Source organism: Salvelinus namaycush, chromosome 5, assembly GCF_016432855.1.
Source record: "Salvelinus namaycush isolate Seneca chromosome 5, SaNama_1.0, whole genome shotgun sequence".
Classification (NCBI taxonomy): domain Eukaryota; kingdom Metazoa; phylum Chordata; class Actinopteri; order Salmoniformes; family Salmonidae; genus Salvelinus; species Salvelinus namaycush.
The window spans coordinates 50,300,331-50,321,641 of record NC_052311.1 but is presented as its reverse complement, the minus strand read 5'-3'; the positions used below and the strand labels follow the sequence as shown (position 1 = coordinate 50,321,641).

The following is a 21,311-nucleotide window of genomic DNA, read 5'->3' as shown; positions in this document are numbered from 1 at the left end:
CCGTCGTGTGGGATTGCCATTTGTGACATACATATACAGTAACCAATGGTATAAGGAAACACGTGGTATTAGATACCGGGAGAGCCAATGAAATGCTACTATGATAGAGAGATACTGATTGACAGAGCTGTGTCCAATAGAGTGCGGATATTCAATCTGTGCGCAGCGTTGCATCAAACTACACTAACAACAGAGCCACAACATAATCAACTTAATTTAAAACTGATGTTTACCTCGGCCAGGACATATCACTACCTTTGATATCACTAATCACTCAATGCATGATGTGGGGGCAAGAAAATGTACGTTATCTAAGCTTCCCTCTGATTGGCTACTTTAGCTGTCAGGTTTGGCGGGTAAATGTGTGTGTCTGGCGCGAGTTTGGCCCACCACCCAACAGTTTCTTAGTAAATTCGATCTGGCTAGCTAGCTAGATTTTTTTTGTTTGTTATTTTTTTAACAAAAAAAACAGATTGAGTGACTGCGCTCTATCTAGGTAGTAATTGCTAGCTATGTGAGTTATACAATTTCATACTATTCACAATGGGTTGTAGAGTAAAGTCAGTGTCATGATCAGTAGGTGTGTGTACTTCTAGCTACGTTAGCTAACAAATGTAATGTAGATAGCTAGTTAGCTAACGTAGCTAGCCAGATTAGTATAACATATTTCTGTATCTGTGTAAACTAGTACTTAGCTAGCTAGTTACATATTTCAACATATCTTTACCTTGATAGCTAGCTACCTGGCTTCTGATTAATCTTAATTTTGTAGATTTGACAACTTGTTATCAACTATTACTACCATGGCCTGTGAACAACGTTTGCGGGCTGCTCAGGTAAAACCTCTGGCAATCCATAGCCAGACCTTGGTCCTATTGAATTGCTGTTTTATAGCTAGCAAATGGCATGTTCTAATAGCATGTTCTATGAATATCTACATGCGTCTATTTATTCAGACATCTTCAAATTGCCTTGGTGTAACTGCCTGTCTTTGTTATATTATATAGGGTACCCAGTTGCTGCCAAATGTAGTTTCAACAGAGCAGCAGTCCTTGATTGTTGTGAAGAAACTGCTGGCCATTGCAGTCTCCAGCATCACTTATCTCAGGGGTCTTTTCCCAGAAAAAGCTTATGGGAGAAAATATGTTGAAGGTCAAAACACAATTTATGTTCTTTTTAAATGAACTCAATTGTTATTTAAATGATGATGCCCTAGCCGAGATCTTCAAGAAGTAGCCTTACACTTCTGTTTCTATGCCACAGAGCAGAAAGTTATGATCCTCAGGGAGGAGCGCACCTGCCCTGGTGCCAGTCAGATTGTACAGTGGTTAGTATACACCACCAAGCCTCAGTGGGAAATTCCAGTACAGTACAGTACTCTGTGGCCAAATCCTTTCCCTTTATCCTAGTTAGATTATTAATTCAGTGTTGATTAATTAAGACTCTTTTATACACCTCCCAGGATGCAGGGATGCTTTGATGCCCTTCAGAGAAAATACGTAAGTGAGATGCTAGCATTTAGTTGTTTATTCATTATCTGCATGTTATTAATGTTAATTAATTACAAATAATGAATGTCTTGTATTCCAACAGTTGCGGACGGTCGTTATGTCTGTGAGTATATCTTATCGAATATTTTCTTCAGCATATAAAGCATTTACATTTTTCGTTTCTAAAGTTTGTAGTCTCCTTCCACTTTCTATAGATATACACAGACCCAGAGAATCCAAAGGTAATAGACTACTTTTTAACCCCATAGGCATCGATCATAGTAATGCTTTGATTCTCTGGACTAGAACAAACTCTACAGTATGTGTAACCTCTTGAATCAAGTCGTTTCTCATTGTGACACTGGTCTTTCTTTACAATTTGCAGAAGGTTACTGAATGCTACCAGTTCAAAGTCCAATACACTGAAAAGGGACCCAAAATTGACTTTGAAAGGTATAGCTTTGGGAATGTGTATTAGGGTTGAATGGCGGGAACCCGGTTACTGAGATTTACTGCCCAAAACCACTCCCTTTTCCCAGGATAAATAACTGTGAGAAACCGGTAAATTATAATAAATTATTTATATGAACAGCATGACTTGAAATGGAACTGTTCAATTATATGCAATGTCTAAATCTGGATTCAGTAAGGCCTTCCCTCTGGTCACTGCATAATGAATCATCAACGCTCAGGGTGGGAACCGACAGCCCATCTCAGTATGTAGACACTCCCTTGGTAACTTTGTAACTTTTTTTATTGTGATAGGTTGACCTACATTTGCTGCAGCATAGCCTATGCTACAGTAATATAAAGACCGAATGCGCATCTAATTTGCACACCTCCATCTGGCTTTCGGGATCACCTTATTTTTTTATTGTAAAGATGATATATTTCTTTAATTGCAGTGGTTAAAACACTCCTTTATCATTTCTTTAAATCGGTGCATAAGTGAATGCTCTCTGGCAGTCTTTCTTTCTTTCCATCAATTCCATTCAAATTGCATCCAAAATAGATAATCGTGTTCAAGATTGATATACAGTTGAAGTCGGAAGTTTACATACACTTAGGTTGGAGTCATTAAAACTAGTTTTTCAACCACTCCACAAATTTCTTGTTAACAAACTATAGTTTTGGAAAGTCGGTTAGGACATCTACTTTGTGCATGACACAAGTAATTATTCCAACAATTGTTTACAGACAGATTATTTCGCTTATAATTCACTGTATCACAATTCCAGTGGGTCAGAAGTTTACATACACTAAGTTGACTGTGCCTTTAAACAGCTTGGAAAATTCCAGAAAATGATGTCATGGCTTTAGAAGCTTCTGATAGGCTAATTGACATCATTTGAGTCAATTGGAGGTGTACCTGTGGATGTATTTCAAGGCCTACCTTCAAACTCAGTGCCTCTTTGCTTGACATCATGAGAAAATCAAAATAAATCAGCCAAGACCTCAGAAAAAAAATGTAGACCTGCACAAGTCTGGTTCATCCTTGGGAGCAATTTCCAAACGCCTGAAGGTACCACGTTCATCTGTACAAACAACAGTACGCAAGTATAAACACCATGGGACCACGCAGCCGTCATACCGCTCAGGAAGGAGACACGTTCTGTCTCCTAGAGATTAAAGTACTTTTGTGCAAAAAGTGCAAATTAATTCCAGAACAACAGCAAAGGACCATGTGAAGATGCTGGAGGAAACAGGTACAAAAGTATCTATATCCACAATAAAACGAGTCCAATATTGACATAACCTGAAAGGCCGCTCAGCAAGGAAGAAGCCACTGCTTCAAAACCGCCATAAAAAAGCCAGATTACAGTTTGCAACTGCACATGGGGACAAAGATCGTACTTTTTGGAGAAATGTCCTCTGGTCTAATGAAACAAAAATAGAACTGTTTGGCCATAATGACCATCGTTATGTTTGGAGGAAAAAGGGGGAGGCTTGCAAGCCGAAGAACACCATCCCAACCTTGAAGCACGGGGGTGGCAGCATCATGTTGTGGGGGTGCTTTGCTGCAGGAGGGACTGGTGCACTTCACAAAATAGATGGCATCACGATGAGGAAAATTATGTGGATATATTGAAGTAACATCTCAAGACATCGGTCAGGAAGTTAAAGCTTGGTCGCAAATGGGTCTTCCAAATGGACAATGACCCCAAAGCATGCTTCCGAAGTTGTGGCAAAATGGCTTAAGGACTACAAAGTCAAGGTATTGGAGTGGCCATCACAAAGCCCTGATCTCAATCCCATAGAAAATCTGTGGGCAGAACTGAAAAAGCGTGTGCGAGCAAGGAGGCCTACAAACCTGACTCAGTTGCACCAGCTTTGTCAGGAGGAATGGGCCAAAATTCACCCAATTTATTGTAGGAAAGCTTGTGGAAAGCTACCCGAAATGTTTGACCCAAGTTAAACAATATAAAGGGAATGCTACCAAATACTAATTGAGTGTATGTAAACTTCTGACCCGCTGGGAATGTGATGAAAGAAATAAAAGCTGAAATAAATCATTCTCTCTACTATTATTCTGACATTTCACATTCTTAAAATAAAGTGGTGATCCTAACTGACCTAAAACAGGGAATTTTTACTAGGATTAAATGTCAGGAATTGTGAAAAACTGAGTTTAAATGTATTTGGCTAAGGTGTATGTAAACTTCAGACTTCAACTGTATATAGGCCTATATGTACAGTGCATTCGGAAAGTATTCAGAGCCCTTGACTTTTTCCACATTTTGTTAGTTACAGCCTTATTCTAAAATTGATTAAATCGTTTTTTCCCCTCATCAATCTACACACAATACCCCATAATGACAATGCAAAAACAGGTTTTAATAGTTTTTTGCGAATGTATATATAACATTAAAAAAAAAATGAAATATCACATTTATTTAAGTATTCAGACCCTTTCCTCAGTACTTTGTTAAAGCACCTTTGGCAGCGATTACAGTCTCGAGTCTTCTTGGCTATGACACTACAAGCTTTGCACACCTGTATTGGGGAGTTTCTCCCATTCTTCTATGCAGATCTTGTCAAGCTCTGTTAAGTTGGATGGGGAGCGTTGCTGCACAGCTATTTTCAGGTCTCCAGAGATGTTCAATCAGGTTCAAGTCCAGGCTTTGGCTGAGCCACTCAAGGACATTCAGAGACTTGTCCTGAAGCCAATGCTGCATTGTCTTGGCTGTGTGCTTAGGTTCGTTGTCCTGTTGGAAGATGAACATACGCCTCAGTCTGAGGTCCTGAGCGCTCTGGAGCAGGTTTTCTTCAAGGATCTCTCTGTACGTTGTTCCGTTCATCTTTCCCTCGAACCTGACTAGTCTCCCAGTCCCTGCTGTAGAAAAACATCACCACAGCATGATGCTGCCACCACCATGCTTCCCCGTAGAGATGGTGCCAGGTTTCCTGCAGATATTACGGTTGGCATTCAGGCCAAAGAGTTCAATCTTGGTTTCATCAGACCAGAGAATCTTGTTTCTCTGCTTCCGTCTGTCACGCCCTGACCGTAGAGATCTTTTTATTCTCTATGTTTGGTTGGTCAGGGTGTGACTCGGGTGGGAAACTCTATGTTCTTTATTTCTATGTTTTGGCCGGGTATGGTTCTCAATCAGGGACAGCTGTCTATCGTTGTCTCTGATTGGGAATCATACTTAGGCAGCATGTTTTGCCACCTTAGTTTTGTGGGATGTTGTTTTTTGTTAGCTCTGAAGCCTACAGAACGTGACGTTCGTTATTATTTTGTTGTTTTGTTTGGTGTTCTGAGTAAATAAAGAATCATGAACACGTACCACGCAGCACCTTGGTCCACTTCTTCCGACAATCGTTACAGTCTGGCCACTCTACCATAAAGACCTGATTGGTGGAGTGCTGCAGAGATGGTTGTCTTTCTGAAAGGTTCTCCCATCTCCACAGAGGAACTCTGGATCTCTGTTAGTGTGACCATCGGGTTCTTGGTCACCTCCCTGACCAAGGAACTTCTCCCTCGATTGCTCAGTTTGGTTGAGCGGCCAGCTCTAGCAAGAGTCTTGGTGGTTCCAAACTTCTTCCATGTAAGAATGATGGAGGCCACTGTGTTCTTGGGGACCTTTAATGCAGTAGAAATGTTTTGGTACCCTTCCCCAAATCTGTGCCTCAACACAATCCTGTCTCGGAACTCTGCGGACAATTCCTTTGACCTCATGGCTTGGTTTTTACTCTGACAGGCGCTGTCAACTGTGGGACCTTATATAGACAGGTGTGTGCCTTACCAAATCATGTCCAATCAATTTAATTTACCACAGGTGGACTCCAATCAAGTTGCAGAAACATCTCAAGGATGATTAATGGAAACAGGATGCACCTGAGATCAATTCCGAGTCTCATAGCAAAGGGTTTGAATACTAATGTAAATAAGGTATTTCAGTTTTTTGTTTTTTTACATTAATTTGTCCAAATTGTTTTGTCATTATGGGGTATTGTGTGTAGATTTATGAGGAACATGTTTTTTAAATAAATTTTATAATAAGGCTGTAATGTAAAAAAAAATGTGGAGAAAGTCAAGGGCTCTGAATACTTTCCAAATGCACTCTAGATGTGCTAGCCTACCTCTTTCAGGTAATACATCCAATGCAGTATTAGATTTATATTTAGGTAATAAATGATGATGGGTAATGCATAATAAGCTTCTAACTTATAGCCTCTGTCTCTTGTGCAATACGCACACACCTGTACTCCACTGTCTTCTTTCTGTAAAAAATGCTCCTTAGCTCTTGGAATCCCATGCAGGAAAACCTAGACTAGAATAGCGGCTGAACATAATTTTTTTTAGCATTTTTTATAGCAATAGACTATTCGAAGAGGGACACAAGCTCTTGTTTGCTGAATGTTAAATACAGCAGCCAATAGAACTCATGGGTAGTTTGTGTCACGTTCCTGACCTATTTCTGTTAGTTTGTTGTATGTGTTAGTTGGTCAGGACGTGAGTTTGGGTGGGCATTCTATGTTTTCTGTTTCTATGTTGGTTTAAGGGTTGCCTGGTATGGCTCTCAATTAGAGGCAGGTGTTTGGCGTTTCCTCTAATTGAGAGTCATATTTAGGTAGGTTGTTTCACAGTGTTCGTTGTGGGTGGTTGTCTCCTGTGTCAGTGTTTGTCGCACCATACGGGACTGTTCGGTTTGTTGGTACATCGGTTTTTTTGTGTAGTCTATTTTCCCTGTTCGTGCGTTCTTCGTGTTATATGTAAGTTCGTATAGTTCAGGTTTGTCTACATTTGTTTTGTTATTTTGTTAATTATTTCAAGTGGTTTCGTTTCGTGGTTTTCCCGTCTTGTTTTATTAAAATTATGTCATTTCACAACGCTGCGCCTTGGTTCAATCCATGCTCCTCCTCTTCGGATGAAGAGGAGGAGGACTACCGTTACAGAACCACCCACCAAATAACCAGAACCAAGCAGCGGTGTAACGGGAGGAACGGACAGCGCACGAAGCAGGATTTATGGTCTTGGGAGGAGATCATGGAAGGAAAAGGACCATGGGCTAAAGTGGAGGTGAATCGCCGCCCATGGGAACAGCTGGAGGCAGCTCGGAGAGCGGAGGAAACTGGAGAGAGGAACCGGCATTATGAGGGGACGCGTCTGGCACGGAAGCCCGAAAAGCCCGTGAGTACTACCCAAACATTTCTTGGGGGGGGGCTAAGAGGTAGTGGGCCAAGGGCAGGTAGGAGACCTGCGCCCACTTCCCAGGCTAACCGTGGAGAGCGGGAGTACGGGCAGACACCGTGTTACGCAGTAGAGCGCACGGTGTCTCCTGTACGTGTTCATAGCCCGGTGCGGGTTATTCCACCTCCCCGCACTGGTAGGGCTAGATTGGGCATTGAGCCAAATGTCATGAAGCCGGCCCTTCATATCTGGCCACCAGTACGTCTCCTCGGGCCGGCTTACATGGCACCAGCCTTACGCATGGTGTCCCCGGTTCGCCTACATAGCCCGGTGCGGGTTATTCCACCTCCCCGCACTGGTCGGGCGACGGGGAGCATTCAACCAGGTAAGGTTGGGCAGGCTCAATGCTCAAGGGAGCCAGTACGCTTGCACGGTCCGGTATTTCCGGCACTACCTCCCCGCCCCAGCCCAGTACCACCAGTGCCTACACTACGCACCAGGCTTCCAGTGCGTCTCCAGAGCCCTGTTCCTCCTCCACGCACTCTCCCTATGGTGCGTGTCTCCAGCCCAGTGCCTCCAGTTCCGGCACCACGCACTAAGCCACCTGTGCGTCTCCAGAGCCCTGTACACACTGTTCCTTCTCCCCGTACTCGTCCTGATGTGCGTGCACTCAGCCCGGTGCCCCCAGTGCCGGTACCACGCACCAGGCAAATAGTACGCTTTGAGAGTCCAGTGTGCCCTGTCCCTGCTCCCCGCACTAGGCTTGAAGTGCGTGTCTCCAGTCCGGTGCCTCCAGTTCCGGCACCACGCACCAGGCCTACAGTGCGTCTCAGCCGGCCAGAGTCTGCCGTCTGCCCAACGGCGCCTGAACTGTCCGTCTGCCAAGCGCCGCATGAACTGCTCGTCTGTATTGAGCCTTCAAAGCCGCCCGTCTGCCATGAGCCTGCAAAGCCGCCCGTCTGCCATGAGCCTACAGAGCCTTCCGCCAGACTGGAGCCGCTAGAGCCTTCCGCCAGACAGGAGCCGCTAGAGCCTTCCACCAGACAGGAGCAGCCAAAGCCTTCCGCTAGACAGGATCAGTCTGAGCCATCCGTCTCCTCAGCGCCGTCTGAGCCATCCGTCTCCTCAGCGCCGTCTGAGCCATCCGTCTCCTCAGCGCCATCTGAGCCATCCGTCTCCCCAGCGCCGTCTGAGCCATCCGTCTCCCCAGCGCCGTCTGAGCCATCCGTCTCCCCAGCGCCGTCTGAGCCATCCGTCTGTCCCGAGCCATTAGAGCCGCCCGTCTGTCCCGAGCCGTCAGAGCCGTTAGTCAGTCAGGAGCCGCTAGAGCCATTCGTCAGTCAGGATCTGCCAGAGCCGCCAACCAGACAGGATCTGCCAGAGCCGCCAACCAGACAGGATCTGCCAGAGCCGCCAACCAGACAGGATCTGCCAGAGCCGCCAACCAGACAGGATCTGCCAGAGCCGCCAACCAGACAGGATCTGCCAGAGCCGCCAGCCAGCCATGAGCGTCCAGAGCCGCCAGCCAGCCATGAGCGTCCAGAGCCGTCAGCCAGCCATGAGCGTCCAGAGCCGTCAGCCAGCCATGAGCGTCCAGAGCCGTCAGCCAGCCATGAGCGTCCAGAGCCGTCAGCCAGCCATGAGCGTCCAGAGCCGTCAGCCAGCCATGAGCGTCCAGAGCCGTCAGCCAGTCATGAGCTGCCCCTCAGCCCAGAGCGGCCATTAATCCAGAACTGCCCCTCAGTCCAGAGCTGTCTCTCTGTCCGGAGCTGCCTTTCAGTCCGGAGTTGCCCCTCTATCCTGAGCTACCTCTCTATCCTGAGCTACCTCTCTATCTACCTCTCTATTCTCACCTACCTCTATGTCCTGAGCTACCTTGTCCCGGAGCTGTCCCTTTATTTTGTGTTGCCTATATTAGGTGGGTGGAAGAGAGGGGTGGTCATTCTGAGGGGGATTAGCAAGTTGGGATTGACTATGGTGGGGTGGGGACCTCGTCCTGAGCCTGAGCCACCACCGTGGTCAGATGACCACCCAGACCCTCCCCTAAACTTTGTGCTGGTGCGCCCGGAGTTCGCACCTTAGGGGGGGGGTTATGTCACGTTCCTGACCTATTTCTGTTAGTTTGTTGTATGTGTTAGTTGGTCAGGACGTGAGTTTGGGTGGGCATTCTATGTTTTCTGTTTCTATGTTGGTTTAAGGGTTGCCTGGTATGGCTCTCAATTAGAGGCAGGTGTTTGGCGTTTCCTCTAATTGAGAGTCATATTTAGGTAGGTTGTTTCACAGTGTTCGTTGTGGGTGGTTGTCTCCTGTGTCAGTGTTTGTCGCACCATACGGGACTGTTCGGTTTGTTGGTACATCGGTTTTTTTGTGTAGTCTATTTTCCCTGTTCGTGCGTTCTTCGTGTTATATGTAAGTTCGTATAGTTCAGGTTTGTCTACATTTGTTTTGTTATTTTGTTAATTATTTCAAGTGGTTTCGTTTCGTGGTTTTCCCGTCTTGTTTTATTAAAATTATGTCATTTCACAACGCTGCGCCTTGGTTCAATCCATGCTCCTCCTCTTCGGATGAAGAGGAGGAGGACTACCGTTACAGTTTGAAAGAAGAGCGAATGTGCGATGGCGGTAGGCTATAGCAGTTATTTATGCAGACCCATAACCATCCAATCCTCATGAAGAGAAGTGAAAGCCTTTTGCATCTCATTCTAGTACTATATTATTCAAGCATGTCATTAGAATGATAAAGATAAGGACAACAAAACGTATTACATTTAACTGTTGAAAGCAAGGAAGGAATGAAGCAACACTAGAGAGAGAAAGAGGAGGTAGGCTAATAACATTTTGAGATATTATGAAAAATGTCAATCAAATTCACTAGCCTATACTTGTAACTTTGTAGACCGCATGTGCTGCACCAGGATCGCATGTTCTCTCCCTGCTTTATCATGATTTGAACGAGCTGCGTAATTCCAGTTCATATAATACAGTATAATACAATGCAGTACAGTAATACAGTTCACACTCAAAAAGATTACTGGAGCTTGTTTCATTTATTTACCCAAGAGAGCATATAGCTAGCTACATCTATGTGCTTTTATGTTTTTCTGTCTTATGTAATGTAAAGTAGCTGTATTGGATAACGGTACAATCATTTGGGCTTGGGCTCATTAAATGTCTTTAATGTAGGGCTCATAAAATGTATTTAATCAGGTTTAGGTTGCATCAGGCATGAATTTTCGATCAAAGCTCTAATAAAATCCAGACATAGGCCTATTTATATGCTTCGTAATGCTTTTGAATGACACATCCGGTCTTGGCGGGAAATACCGGCTTACCCGGGACAAAAGTGATTTATTCTCGGGATGGAACATTTGTAAAATTCCGGGGAAATATTCAACCCTAATGTGTATAACATAATGATAACATGGCAGAATTTAATTGAGAAACATTGAAGAAAGAAACTTTTAATTGTTTAAAAATGTTTACATTTATTTTTGTTTTAGCAAAAACAGCAAGAATCTGGGAAAGATGGCTTGCAGCAGCACAAAAAAGTCCAGCATCCTCCTGGTGCGTAAACTCTACACACTGATGCAGAACCTGGGTCCTCTGCCAGACAATGTCTGTCTTAACATGAAACTCTCCTACTACGATGACGGTAAAGACAACACAATGATGTAGAGTAAGCTAAAAGACAAGGGATGATGTGATGCAATACGCTGTTCCGGGGTCATGTCCCGGGTCTTTTGAATGATCAAATTAATTTAATTACACTGAGTATACCAAACATTAGGAGCCCTCAGAACAGCCTCAGTTTGTCGGGGCATGGACTCTACAAGGTGTCAAAAGCGTTCCACAGGGATGCTGGCCCATGTTGACTCCAATGCTTCCCACAGTTGTGTCAAGTTGGCTGGATGTCATTTGGGTGGTGGATCATTCTTGATACACACGGGAAACGGTTGAGAGTGAAAAATCCAGCTACGTTTCAGTTTTTGACACACTCAAACCGGTGCGCCTGGCATCTACTACCATATCCAGTCCAGTTCAAAAGCACATCAATCTTGTGTCTTGCCCATTCACCCTCTGAATCGCACACATACACAATCCATGTCTCAATTGTCTCAAGGCTTCAAAATCCTTTAACCTGTCACCTTCCCTTCTTCTACACTGATTGAAGTGGATTTAACAAATGACATCAATAAGGGATCATAGCTTTCACCTGGTCAGTCTATGTCATGGAAAGAGCAGGTGTTTTGTATACTCAGCGTATATTTAAGCAATAAGGCCCGAGGTGGTGTGGTACTGTATATGGCCAATATACCACAGCTACGGGTAGTGTCCTAGCACAACCCAGAGGTGCCTTAATGCTATTATAAACTGGTTACCAACTTAATTAGAGCAGTAAAAAATAAATGTGTTGTCATACCCATGGTATATGGTCTGCTATACTATGGCTTTCAGCCAATCAGCATTCAGGGCTCGAACCCCCCAGTTTATAATTGTGTATTGATTTGCTCATACCCGGTGCCTTTTATCAAAAATATTTGACGCTCAATAAGTAAGACATTACAAAAGTTAGAAAAGTCTCATTTGAACTACATCTCCTGCAGTGTTGTTAGCATGCTGGAGCATGCCTGCTTGAGCTGAGGACTTACAGGAAGGTAACAACCTGTTAGTTGCAGGCTGTTTGATGTGTTTTATATTAGATTAGGCTGGGAGTGTTTTTCACTGAACGTTGCCAACCACTGCCTTTTGATTTGTAGTTCATGTGTGTAGTTCAAATGAAACTTTTCAGCTTCGTGCTTCTTGAGCGTCAAATACATTGAAAACTGGCATATATACGATAAATATATCTTAAATTACCCAGTTTTTATGAATTTGACATCAACATTTGAAACCCATTCTTAGCCTACTAAACCCGGACGGAGTACGGAAGTAAAATTGAACTTTCATAGGGTATAACAAGTGTGTGTGTGTGTGTGTGTATATATCTCAGTCACTCCCCAGGACTACCAGCCCCCAGGCTTCATGGAGGGGGACAGCGATAGCATGCAGTTTGAGAAGGAGCCCGTCAACCTGACCATGGGCGAGGTGGTCACTCCCTTCCACACCCTGAAGGTGGACATGACCACAGAGAGAGAAAGGCTGGAGCAGGTATGAAGGAATGAAGGAAAGGGGGGAAATAACTAAAGAGTCAGAGTAATGTCAACCAGACTAGTGAGTGACACGTTGATTAACAGCTGTCCCCTTTTCTCTGTAGGTTGATGACGAGCAGCCCATCTGCGTGAGGGACAAGTGGGAGCTGAAGATGGAGGAGGGGGGGACAGTGACCAAGATCAGCGGTCAGCAGGTGAGAACTGAGGCTGACATAAATCTAGGCTAATTTGACTGGGTGCCTATGGCAGGGCGCTATTGTTTTAACCCAGTAGGGGGCATTGCTGTCTCTATCCCATGGGATATATCTACAGTATATAACATTTTTAATAATGGGGTTTCTACTTTCAGACCCGCATGATAAAAGTAATGGAAAATCCGGACAACGACGTTTACTTGGACAATTCCGGTAGGACCTCCTCTCTCAAAACTTAGTATAAAGAAGTTTCGCTGAACATTTTTTCTCTTTTAAGAAGTCAAATGCGGTCTGAAATCCATGTTTTGTTTTATTGTGTTTTCATCGTGTTTGATGCTCAAAGAGGTCCAGGTGAACTGCCAGGAGAAGATGGAGGTGTGTGAGGAGAGCACAGAGAACTCTCAGGTAAAATAACAGCAAAATGTACATTCTGCATAGTCACGACTAAGATAGGCCTTGTATCAACCAACTGCAAATACAGAACAATACAAATACATTGGTGGGATAGTACTGTAGGAATATAAAGTAATATAGGGGCTGCTTCAGTTGTGAAGGTAACGGTCTGTGGTTTGATTGACCTGTCTGTCTCAGATGGACACTTTGGGAAAGAGGACATCTGACCTGGAAGTGGTCATTAAGAGGACCAGGAGCGGACGCGTCACCAGGTCCACCCTGGTCAGTGCCCCTCAAACCCTATCACAACCCTATCTAACTCCTACTGGTTCTGTTCAAATGGAAGACATCTTTGTATAACGTCATGTAAAAATGACCACGGAGGATGTATATCTATGGGACTAGTGTATCTGACTAGCTTCATAAGCACTTCCCTGCAGTCTGCGATTTACTGTCTTTGTTCTGTGCGTGTGTGTGTGTGTGTGTGTGTGTGTGTGTGTGTGTGTGTGTGTGTGTGTGTGTGTGTGTGTGTGTGTGTGTGTGTGTGTGTGTGTGTGTGTGTGTGTGTGTGTGTGTGTGTGTGTGTGTGTGTGTGTGTGTGTGTGCAGGAGAGAAAGGCTGAGACTGAGGTGCACAGCGTCAACAAGAAGAAGCCCTCTCCCATCGAAGACAAAATGGTGGGAGACACGCCCCCTCGAGCATCATAGATTTCAGCCCCCAGTCTTACTCATGGAAGGAGTGATAATGTGCAAATTGTCTTTTAAAGATAAAACCTACATGTTTTTTTAACAAGTCAATATGACTCATTCAGTCCATCCCATCTAGATGTATACAGAATATTGTTTGGCAATCATTATTAATTTTAGAGTCTTGCATTAGTTAGTAAACTGTCTGTCACTCTCTGATTAGCAGATATCGCAGTTCGAGTTCCCCTGCAGTCAGGATGTCCAGGCCTCTGTGCCGAAAAAACGTAAGTTCAGCGAACCCAAGGAACGCTACTGACCTCTGACCTCCCCACCTTACCTATAAGATATCTGTCAAAACAAGAACTGATGTTCTAATTTGGATGGCATCTAGGCCTTTTAGTTGTTTTAAAGGAAAAGGTGTAGTGCCCACCGCCAACACCACAATAGTACCTCTGCATTCTGTTGCTACAATGGAAAGGATAAAGGAAATGGTTATTTCAAATCCACCTTGTTTATGTTTATACTTTTGTTTCCATTGTTGAGTTACATGCTAGTGTGTGATATGGAGACTGGGAAAAATGTATTTTCTACAATTGTATATTAGGGTCTGTGAAGTGCGAAACTCACAGTTTTATTTATTTCAAAGGATGACATTTTTATTGTGAGAATTCCTTCTTTTTTTGTCTTATGATTACCATAAACTTTATACTGTGCAAAATTGTGTTTATATTTTATATTGTTAAATAAAGTATCAATATACAGTACCCTCCAGTTGTAAGTTATTTGATATTAAAATATATATTAAAGTGCCTTATCTCAGTTTCTTATTTCGGTCTGTATGGTTAAGAGCAGATAGTTCTACACGCTAGTGCTGAACCTCAGATATAACTGCTTCCATCAGAAACAAACCTGGGTGCACCTGTTTTAGTGTCGCGGTTGGAAAAAGGAAACGCAAGTTCTTGCTACAATTCAAGATCAAAGAGCTTCAGCTTCCTGTCTGCAAGACCTGATGCTGTTAGCATGAGCGCCAAAAAATCTATACAATACTGTATCATCTTCTTGTTAAATAATAGCCAACCTTTAACAAAGGGACTGCCAAATGGCGGCATTAGCATGAGGTGTGACTTAAATTAAGCTGTTAAGTGAAAGTGGATTATATCTGTACACACTGACCTTTGGGCTGAGATAACCGGCCATCAGCAGCCTCCTGCCCGGCTGCTGTGTGCTTTTAATCAGCTGTTGTTTTTCCCAGAGAGAGGGACATTTGCTGATAGACTACCTTAACCCACTGCAGATCAATACTGCAGGAAGCCTTTGTGATGCATATCCAAACAGGCCCTCTCTCTTCTCTCCACCACACCGGCTGGCGGGAGAGGGAGAGTCCATCAAATCAGCTCCTACATCCAAACAGGGCATGTCTTCGACACTGGAGAATAACCTCATTTCATTGTCTCTTGTTTTTTATAGGCACTGGAGATAACATTCAAGTGGAAAGTGGAATGGACTGAAAAATCTAGTGCAATGCCCTCTGCGCCTTTGACAATACCCACTCAGCAGCAAATTGACAATCTTTATGAGCTGTGAAAAGCATTTTTCAACCATTTTTATTATATCGACAGCCCACTGTCATAAAAAGACAGTAAGAAAGTATCTCTCTAGTCATGTTATACTATATTGTAGTTACAGTACCATGGAAACGTGTTTCATTCCAGCCACTCTATTCCAGCCATTACTATCCCCTCACCAGCCTCCACTGCTTAGTAATTATTGGCAACTGGCTACTTGACGACATTGATGGGACTTAAAATGCAGCTACACTTTTAACATGTGTAGTTTCTAGTAAGGTTTATTTGCTCTTGTACACATTAGTGTCTAAAAGCTGAATTGCAGTGTATATCAGGTGTGTAATACATCAGAGAAAATACAGTATGATTGAAGCTCTTCTAGCCTACTCCAATGAGGTAAAGTGCACAAATTAATCAAAAACGACACGCCAACATCAGCAGACAACATCTGAATTGCAATGCTACTTACCTCCACCCGCTATCCCTCAAACATTATGCCTGTACTACACACGTCTCAAGAAATGAATTCTGAAATTAAATTCAGGGACACACATCGAATGGCAAGTGTTAACAAATCAATCAGCTGGTCAAACATGAGGCTGGTTTCAGAGGCCGTCTCACCCCCTATGTGGAGCCAAGGCCCAGGTCTCTGAGTCAATATGAGCCGGCCGAGGCGGTTCGTGTGATGAGGAGGGAAGCCCTGTCAGACAAACAGACAGACTGATAGACGGATGGACTGGCCCATCCCTGAGCCTTAGATTAGAAAGACACTCAGGCTGCATGTAGGGGGTGCTGTGATTATGCCTGCAGGGCCTGTGGGCTCCAGAGGTGGTTAGGGTTTAGAGGCAAGCGGGGGAGAGGACTGGACATTCAGCCAGGGACTGTGACCCCTTTGACCTTGCCAGAAGGGCAGCAAATGTTTCCTAGCTGATTAGCGGTTCTTCAGCAGAGCATCGTGGCTGATGTTAACCCTTTGCTGTAAGGTAAAAGGAATCTGGGGGAGTCTCCTCGGAATATAGATGACATGGTATCTAAGCATGACTATGAACAATAACAACAATTTGAGGGAACACCTGATATATATTGATTAAAGTCTGCAAAAAATAAACAATAGGGGAGCCGTAAACTAAATTAGAGGAAAACACACTGAATACCTCTGAACTAGTATAAATAATATGTATTACACAAGTATATAAAAAACATACTATACCGTAATTTGCAATTTGGTAGTTTTGAAAACGACCACAAGGGGGCGATAGGTTGCTGCAGAATGTGATGAGATTCAGGCCTAGATGATAAAGGATGCAGTATCTGTAGACCTATGTGACTTGACAAATACTTCCATGTACTTGCACCAATAAACAGGTTTCTTTCTTTCTCTACTGTATTCACTTCCAACTGCACTACATTTTAATCACAAATAAAACTCTAAAATGATTTGCTTTGTAGTACTATAGAAAGCACTGTATGCAGAGTGATAGCCTATTCCTATTTGATTTGCATAAAATAAGTTAAATAAGATTCCATGTGAGCAGGTGTTTCCAGGGAGAACAGATTCTGAGATTTAGTATGTGTATATGGTCAGTGTTGAGCAGTAGTGTTACCTACTTGAAACAGATGCTCAAAGCAATGGGATGTGCTTCCATTGTGATCCGAGTAGACAGCTGAATTGTTTACCAAAGGCCCTTTCTTCAGTTCAGGACACTTACAATGGCTGAGTTCTGACACTGAGGATTTCTGAGGGAGTGGGAGGGAGGAGGAGGGCAGATTGAAGGGAGAGCTTCTGCCTTGTACCCCTTTTCTCTGTGCTCAGATGGACCTCACCCTCCCCCAAAGCCACCGGAGGGCAGGGGTTTAAATGTCACGCTTGGTCATCAGAGCGCCCGGCCAGGCTCGTGTCTCTGGGGGGAACACGCCAGGAGAGAAAGGGGAGGGAGGGAGAGACACTTGCCCTCACCATTGTCCATTACGATAGGCATGAGCTGCTAACTAACTCCAAATCAAGTGTATCCTCTCGCCACGTGAACTGCCTGTCCAACTTGGTCAAACACAATGCTTTAAGCCTTATGAAAAAGCAGTCTTGGTCATGGTACGTTTTGCTGAAAAGCTTTAAGGAAATCGGATGTATATTTGGTCAGCAGGTGCATGAAAAATTCTCTATATGTCACCTGGAGCCTTTGAGATCTCTCTGCACATTGCAATCTAGCATGTCCTTAAACGTGACAAAAATCTATGCAAACTTTTCCATTGAATTACATTCAACCCGACTTGGAAATCTAAAAGGCTAACTGATGAGACCAACTTCAACTTGAAATACAAGCAACGGACAAAATATATGATGGGCTGGTGACTTCACCCTGGTCAAGGTCTGAGCCCACTCTTTACCCACTCACAAGATTGAGTGTTTTATGTATCTATTTGTTCTAAATAGTGGCACACTTGACCTTGGGCGAGATGTGTGTGCTTCTAACATAGCCGAGAATCATCCCTCTGTCAGGATCAAGGGAATGACCTTGAACTGCAAGCTCAGGCGTAGCTGAGTGCACAAACTCATTTAACTCCTGGGTTTGCTATCGACATGCTGTAATCGTTAACATTACGGATGATGAATAACTACTGACTGCCGTACCTACAGTACCCAAGGCTAGGCAGGAGAACGCATGCTGATGGTCAGATGACTTGGACGACATCCCTTATACAAGTTTTATAGAGCCACGACAACAGGGCCAGCACAGATCTAACACACAGTAAGGCCCTTGAAGGTGTAGGCTACGTCTTCTTTTATGCATAACAGTAGAAAACTGGACCTACAGTACATCCCACATGAAAAAAAACTATATTGTATGCTATAGTAGGAATGTTTTTGCTGACTTTTTTTTGTATTTATTGTAGTATACTGTAGTATTTACAGTTTACTATAGTATAAACACTATCGTGAAAAAAATAGTTGTATATACTATATTATAAACTGAGTGGTTCGATCCTGAATGCTGATTGGCTGTCAGCTGTGGTATATCAGACCTTATACCACAGGTATGACAAAACAGTAATTTTTACTGCTCGAATTACATTGGTAAACAGTTTATAATAGCAATAAGGCACCTCAAGGGTTTGTGATATATGGCCAATATACTACAGTTAAGGGCTGTGTCCAGGCTCTCCACGTTGCGTCGTGCTTAAGAACAGCCCTTAGCGGTGCTATATTGGCCATATACCACACACCCTCAGGCCTGATTGCTTAAGTAACGACTGTAGTGCTTTTGCGGACTGTAGTATACAGTAGTATTTTCTATAGTGTTTTTGTGGACTTCCGTACGGTATACTGTAGTATTTACTGTAGTGTTTTGGGGGACATTACTGTAAAACTATTTTTGCTTTTTATTATCTTTGATATAGAAGTGGAGGCTTTCTCCTTGAGGAAACCTACTGGAGAAAAATTCCATAACCTGTAAGTAGGTAGGACTGGGTTCTGAAAGGGTAGTTCAGAGATTCTGCTCTTTTCTATAACCTGTAGGGAACACAATATATGGGTGGTGAAAATTGGGTTATGGGCGAGGGGAATGGGCAGGGTATATGCAAATGAAATACTGTAGTATTTACTATAGTTTAAAAAAAAACGTTTTTGAGGACTGTAGTGTTTTTGCTGACATTTCTGCAGTATTTATTACAGTGTTTTTTTGTGGATAATACTGTAGTGTTTACTATAGTATTCTACAGTATACTACAAATTCTATACTAAGTACTATACATGATCGAGGGATAGTAGTGTGTAGTATAGTATTGTACAGTATACTACAGTTTAATACAGAATTCTTTAGTAAGTACTGTAGTATTCTATAGTAAACTGTAATATGTTCAGGAAGTTCCGTTTACATGTACAAATGAAGTTGAGCAGCTGAAGTTTAGCACCAGGTTCTCACTTTGACAGCTCTCACACACAATCTGCTGGAGGGAGAGAAAAGTTTGACTCCTTGATTCTCCTTCTCTCCCACATGCCGGGGCCCGGGGAGGCTGACTTCTGCCCTGGTAGTGTTTCCTCCTCTCCAGGCTGAAGGGTTTTCATCTCAGCGGGATGTGAGGGCAGACACTTTCCTCCTCTTGCTCCCTCCTCCCATCCAGCACGCACAAACACTACAGTGATTTCCATTTCTGTTGTAGTGTGTGGTGCTAACAGTAACCACCCGGGGCTGAGCTAGCCACCCAGATAACGGCAAGTATCCAACACAGCAATGGAGACGGCATAGGAAGAACCCCTGAGACCTGTCTGGACCCACCAGTCCTGTGGATAGTGGATACATCCCCAGTTAAGTGTGTTCATATGACACACACTCCTACTTTTGTTCCTTGGTGGAGCATGGACCTCAGGCTCAGCTACTTGGTGTCAGAACCGTGTCACAAAGCACAGAAGGCCTACAATATGATGAATTTGACAAGCCACTTTAGCGTGAAGCTTATACACTTATAAAAAAGGTTTTGTAAAGGGTTATTTGCAGAGGGATAGGGTTCTACCAAGATCCCTTTTCATCTGAAGAACCCTTTTTGGATGGTTCTTTGTAAGGCAAAGGGTTCAACCTAGAACCTTTCTCATCCTAAGAACCGCCTTTGGAAGAAGGATTCTTTGGAAGGCAAGAAGGGTTCCACCTAGAACCCTTTTGAATCTGAATACGTTTTCATGTATTCTTTAATTTTAAATTTTAAATTGTGCCTAAGCATTAGTGTTTATCTCAATGTTTAAACTTTAACGCTTTAAAGTTTATGAAAAGGATAGGTATGAGAATGTTTTAAACTGTACCTACAGTGCCTTCGGAAAGTTTTCAGACCCTTTGAATTTTTCCACATTTTGTTATGTTTCAGCTCTATTCTAAAATTTATTAAATTGTTATTTTTTTATTCTCATCAATCTACACACAATACCACATAATGACAAAGCAAAAACAGGTTTTTAGAAATGTTTGCAATTTTTTTTTTTTTTTTATATTTTAAAAAATGTCACATTTATATATACGTTTTCAGACCCTTTACTCAGAACTTTGTTGAAGCACCTTCGGCAGCGATTACAGCCTCGAGTCTTCTTGGGTATGACGCTACAAGCTTAGCACACCTATATTTGGGGAGTTTCTCCCATTCTTCTATGCAGATCCTCTCAAGCTCTGTCAGGCTAGATGGGGAGTCTGGCTGGGCCACTCAAGAACATTCAGAGACTTGTCCCGAAGCCCTTCCTGCATTGTCTTGGCTGTGTGCTTAGAGTTGGTCTCCTGTTGGAAGGTGAACTTTTGCCCCAGTCTGAGGTCCTGAGTACTCTGGAGCAGGTTTTCTTCAAGGATCTCGCTGTACTTTGCTCCGTTCATCTTTGCCTCGATCCTGACTAGTCTTCCAGTCCCTAAAAAACATCCCCACAGCATGATGCTGCCACCGCCATGCTTCACCGTAGGGATGGTGCCAGGTTTCCTCCAGATGTGACGCTTGGCATTCAGGCCAAAGTGTTCAATCTTGGTTTCATCAGACCAGAGAATCTTGTTTCTCATGGTCTGAGAGTCTTTAGGTGCCTTTTGGCAATCTCCAAGCGGGCTGTCATGTACCTTATACTGAGGAGTGGCTTCAGTATGGCCACTCTACCGTAAAGGCCTGATTGGTGGAGTGCTGCAGAGATGGTTGTCCAATCTGCAAATAGGAACTCTAGATCTCTGACAGAGTGACGATCAGGTTCTTGGTCACCTCCCTGACCAAGGCCCTTCTCCCCCGATTGCTCAGTTTGGCCAGCTCTAGGAAGAGTCTTTGTGATTCCAAACTTCTTCCATTTAAGATGGAGGCCACTGTGTTCTTGGGGATCTTCAATTTCTTGGGGATCTTCAATGCTGCAGACATTTGTTGGTACCCCTGCCCAGATCTGTGTCTCGACACAATCATGTTTCAAAGCTCTACAGACAATTCCTTCGACCTCATGGCTTGGTTTTTGCTCTGACATGCACTGTCAACTGTCGGACTGTATATAGACAGTTGTGTGCCTTTCCAAATCATGTCCAATCAATTGAATTTACCACAGGTGGACTCCAATCAAGTTGTAGAAACATATCAAGGATGATCAATGGAAACAGGATGCACCAGAGCTCAATTTCGAGTCTCATGGTAAAGGGTCTGAATACTTATGTGAATAAGATATTTCCGTTTTAAATATCCTGAGTGTTGGTGTTAACAACCA

The 21,311-nt window shown here is 43.5% G+C and overlaps 1 protein-coding gene across 1 annotated transcript; it reads left to right on the top strand.

Moving 5' to 3' along the window:
- The first annotated feature begins 803 nt into the window (after positions 1-803).
- LOC120047168 (HORMA domain-containing protein 1-like) lies at positions 804-14,145 on the top strand. Its single transcript, XM_038992701.1, has 15 exons — positions 804-836; positions 1,008-1,152; positions 1,264-1,327; positions 1,463-1,499; positions 1,594-1,614; positions 1,706-1,732; positions 1,876-1,943; positions 10,625-10,776; positions 12,115-12,272; positions 12,379-12,468; positions 12,624-12,681; positions 12,812-12,873; positions 13,060-13,143; positions 13,470-13,562; positions 13,774-14,145. Exons 1-15 carry the CDS (start codon positions 804-806, stop codon positions 13,861-13,863), a joined length of 1,182 nt encoding a protein of 393 aa, XP_038848629.1. The 3' UTR covers positions 13,864-14,145.
- Positions 14,146-21,311: the final 7,166 nt, after the last annotated feature.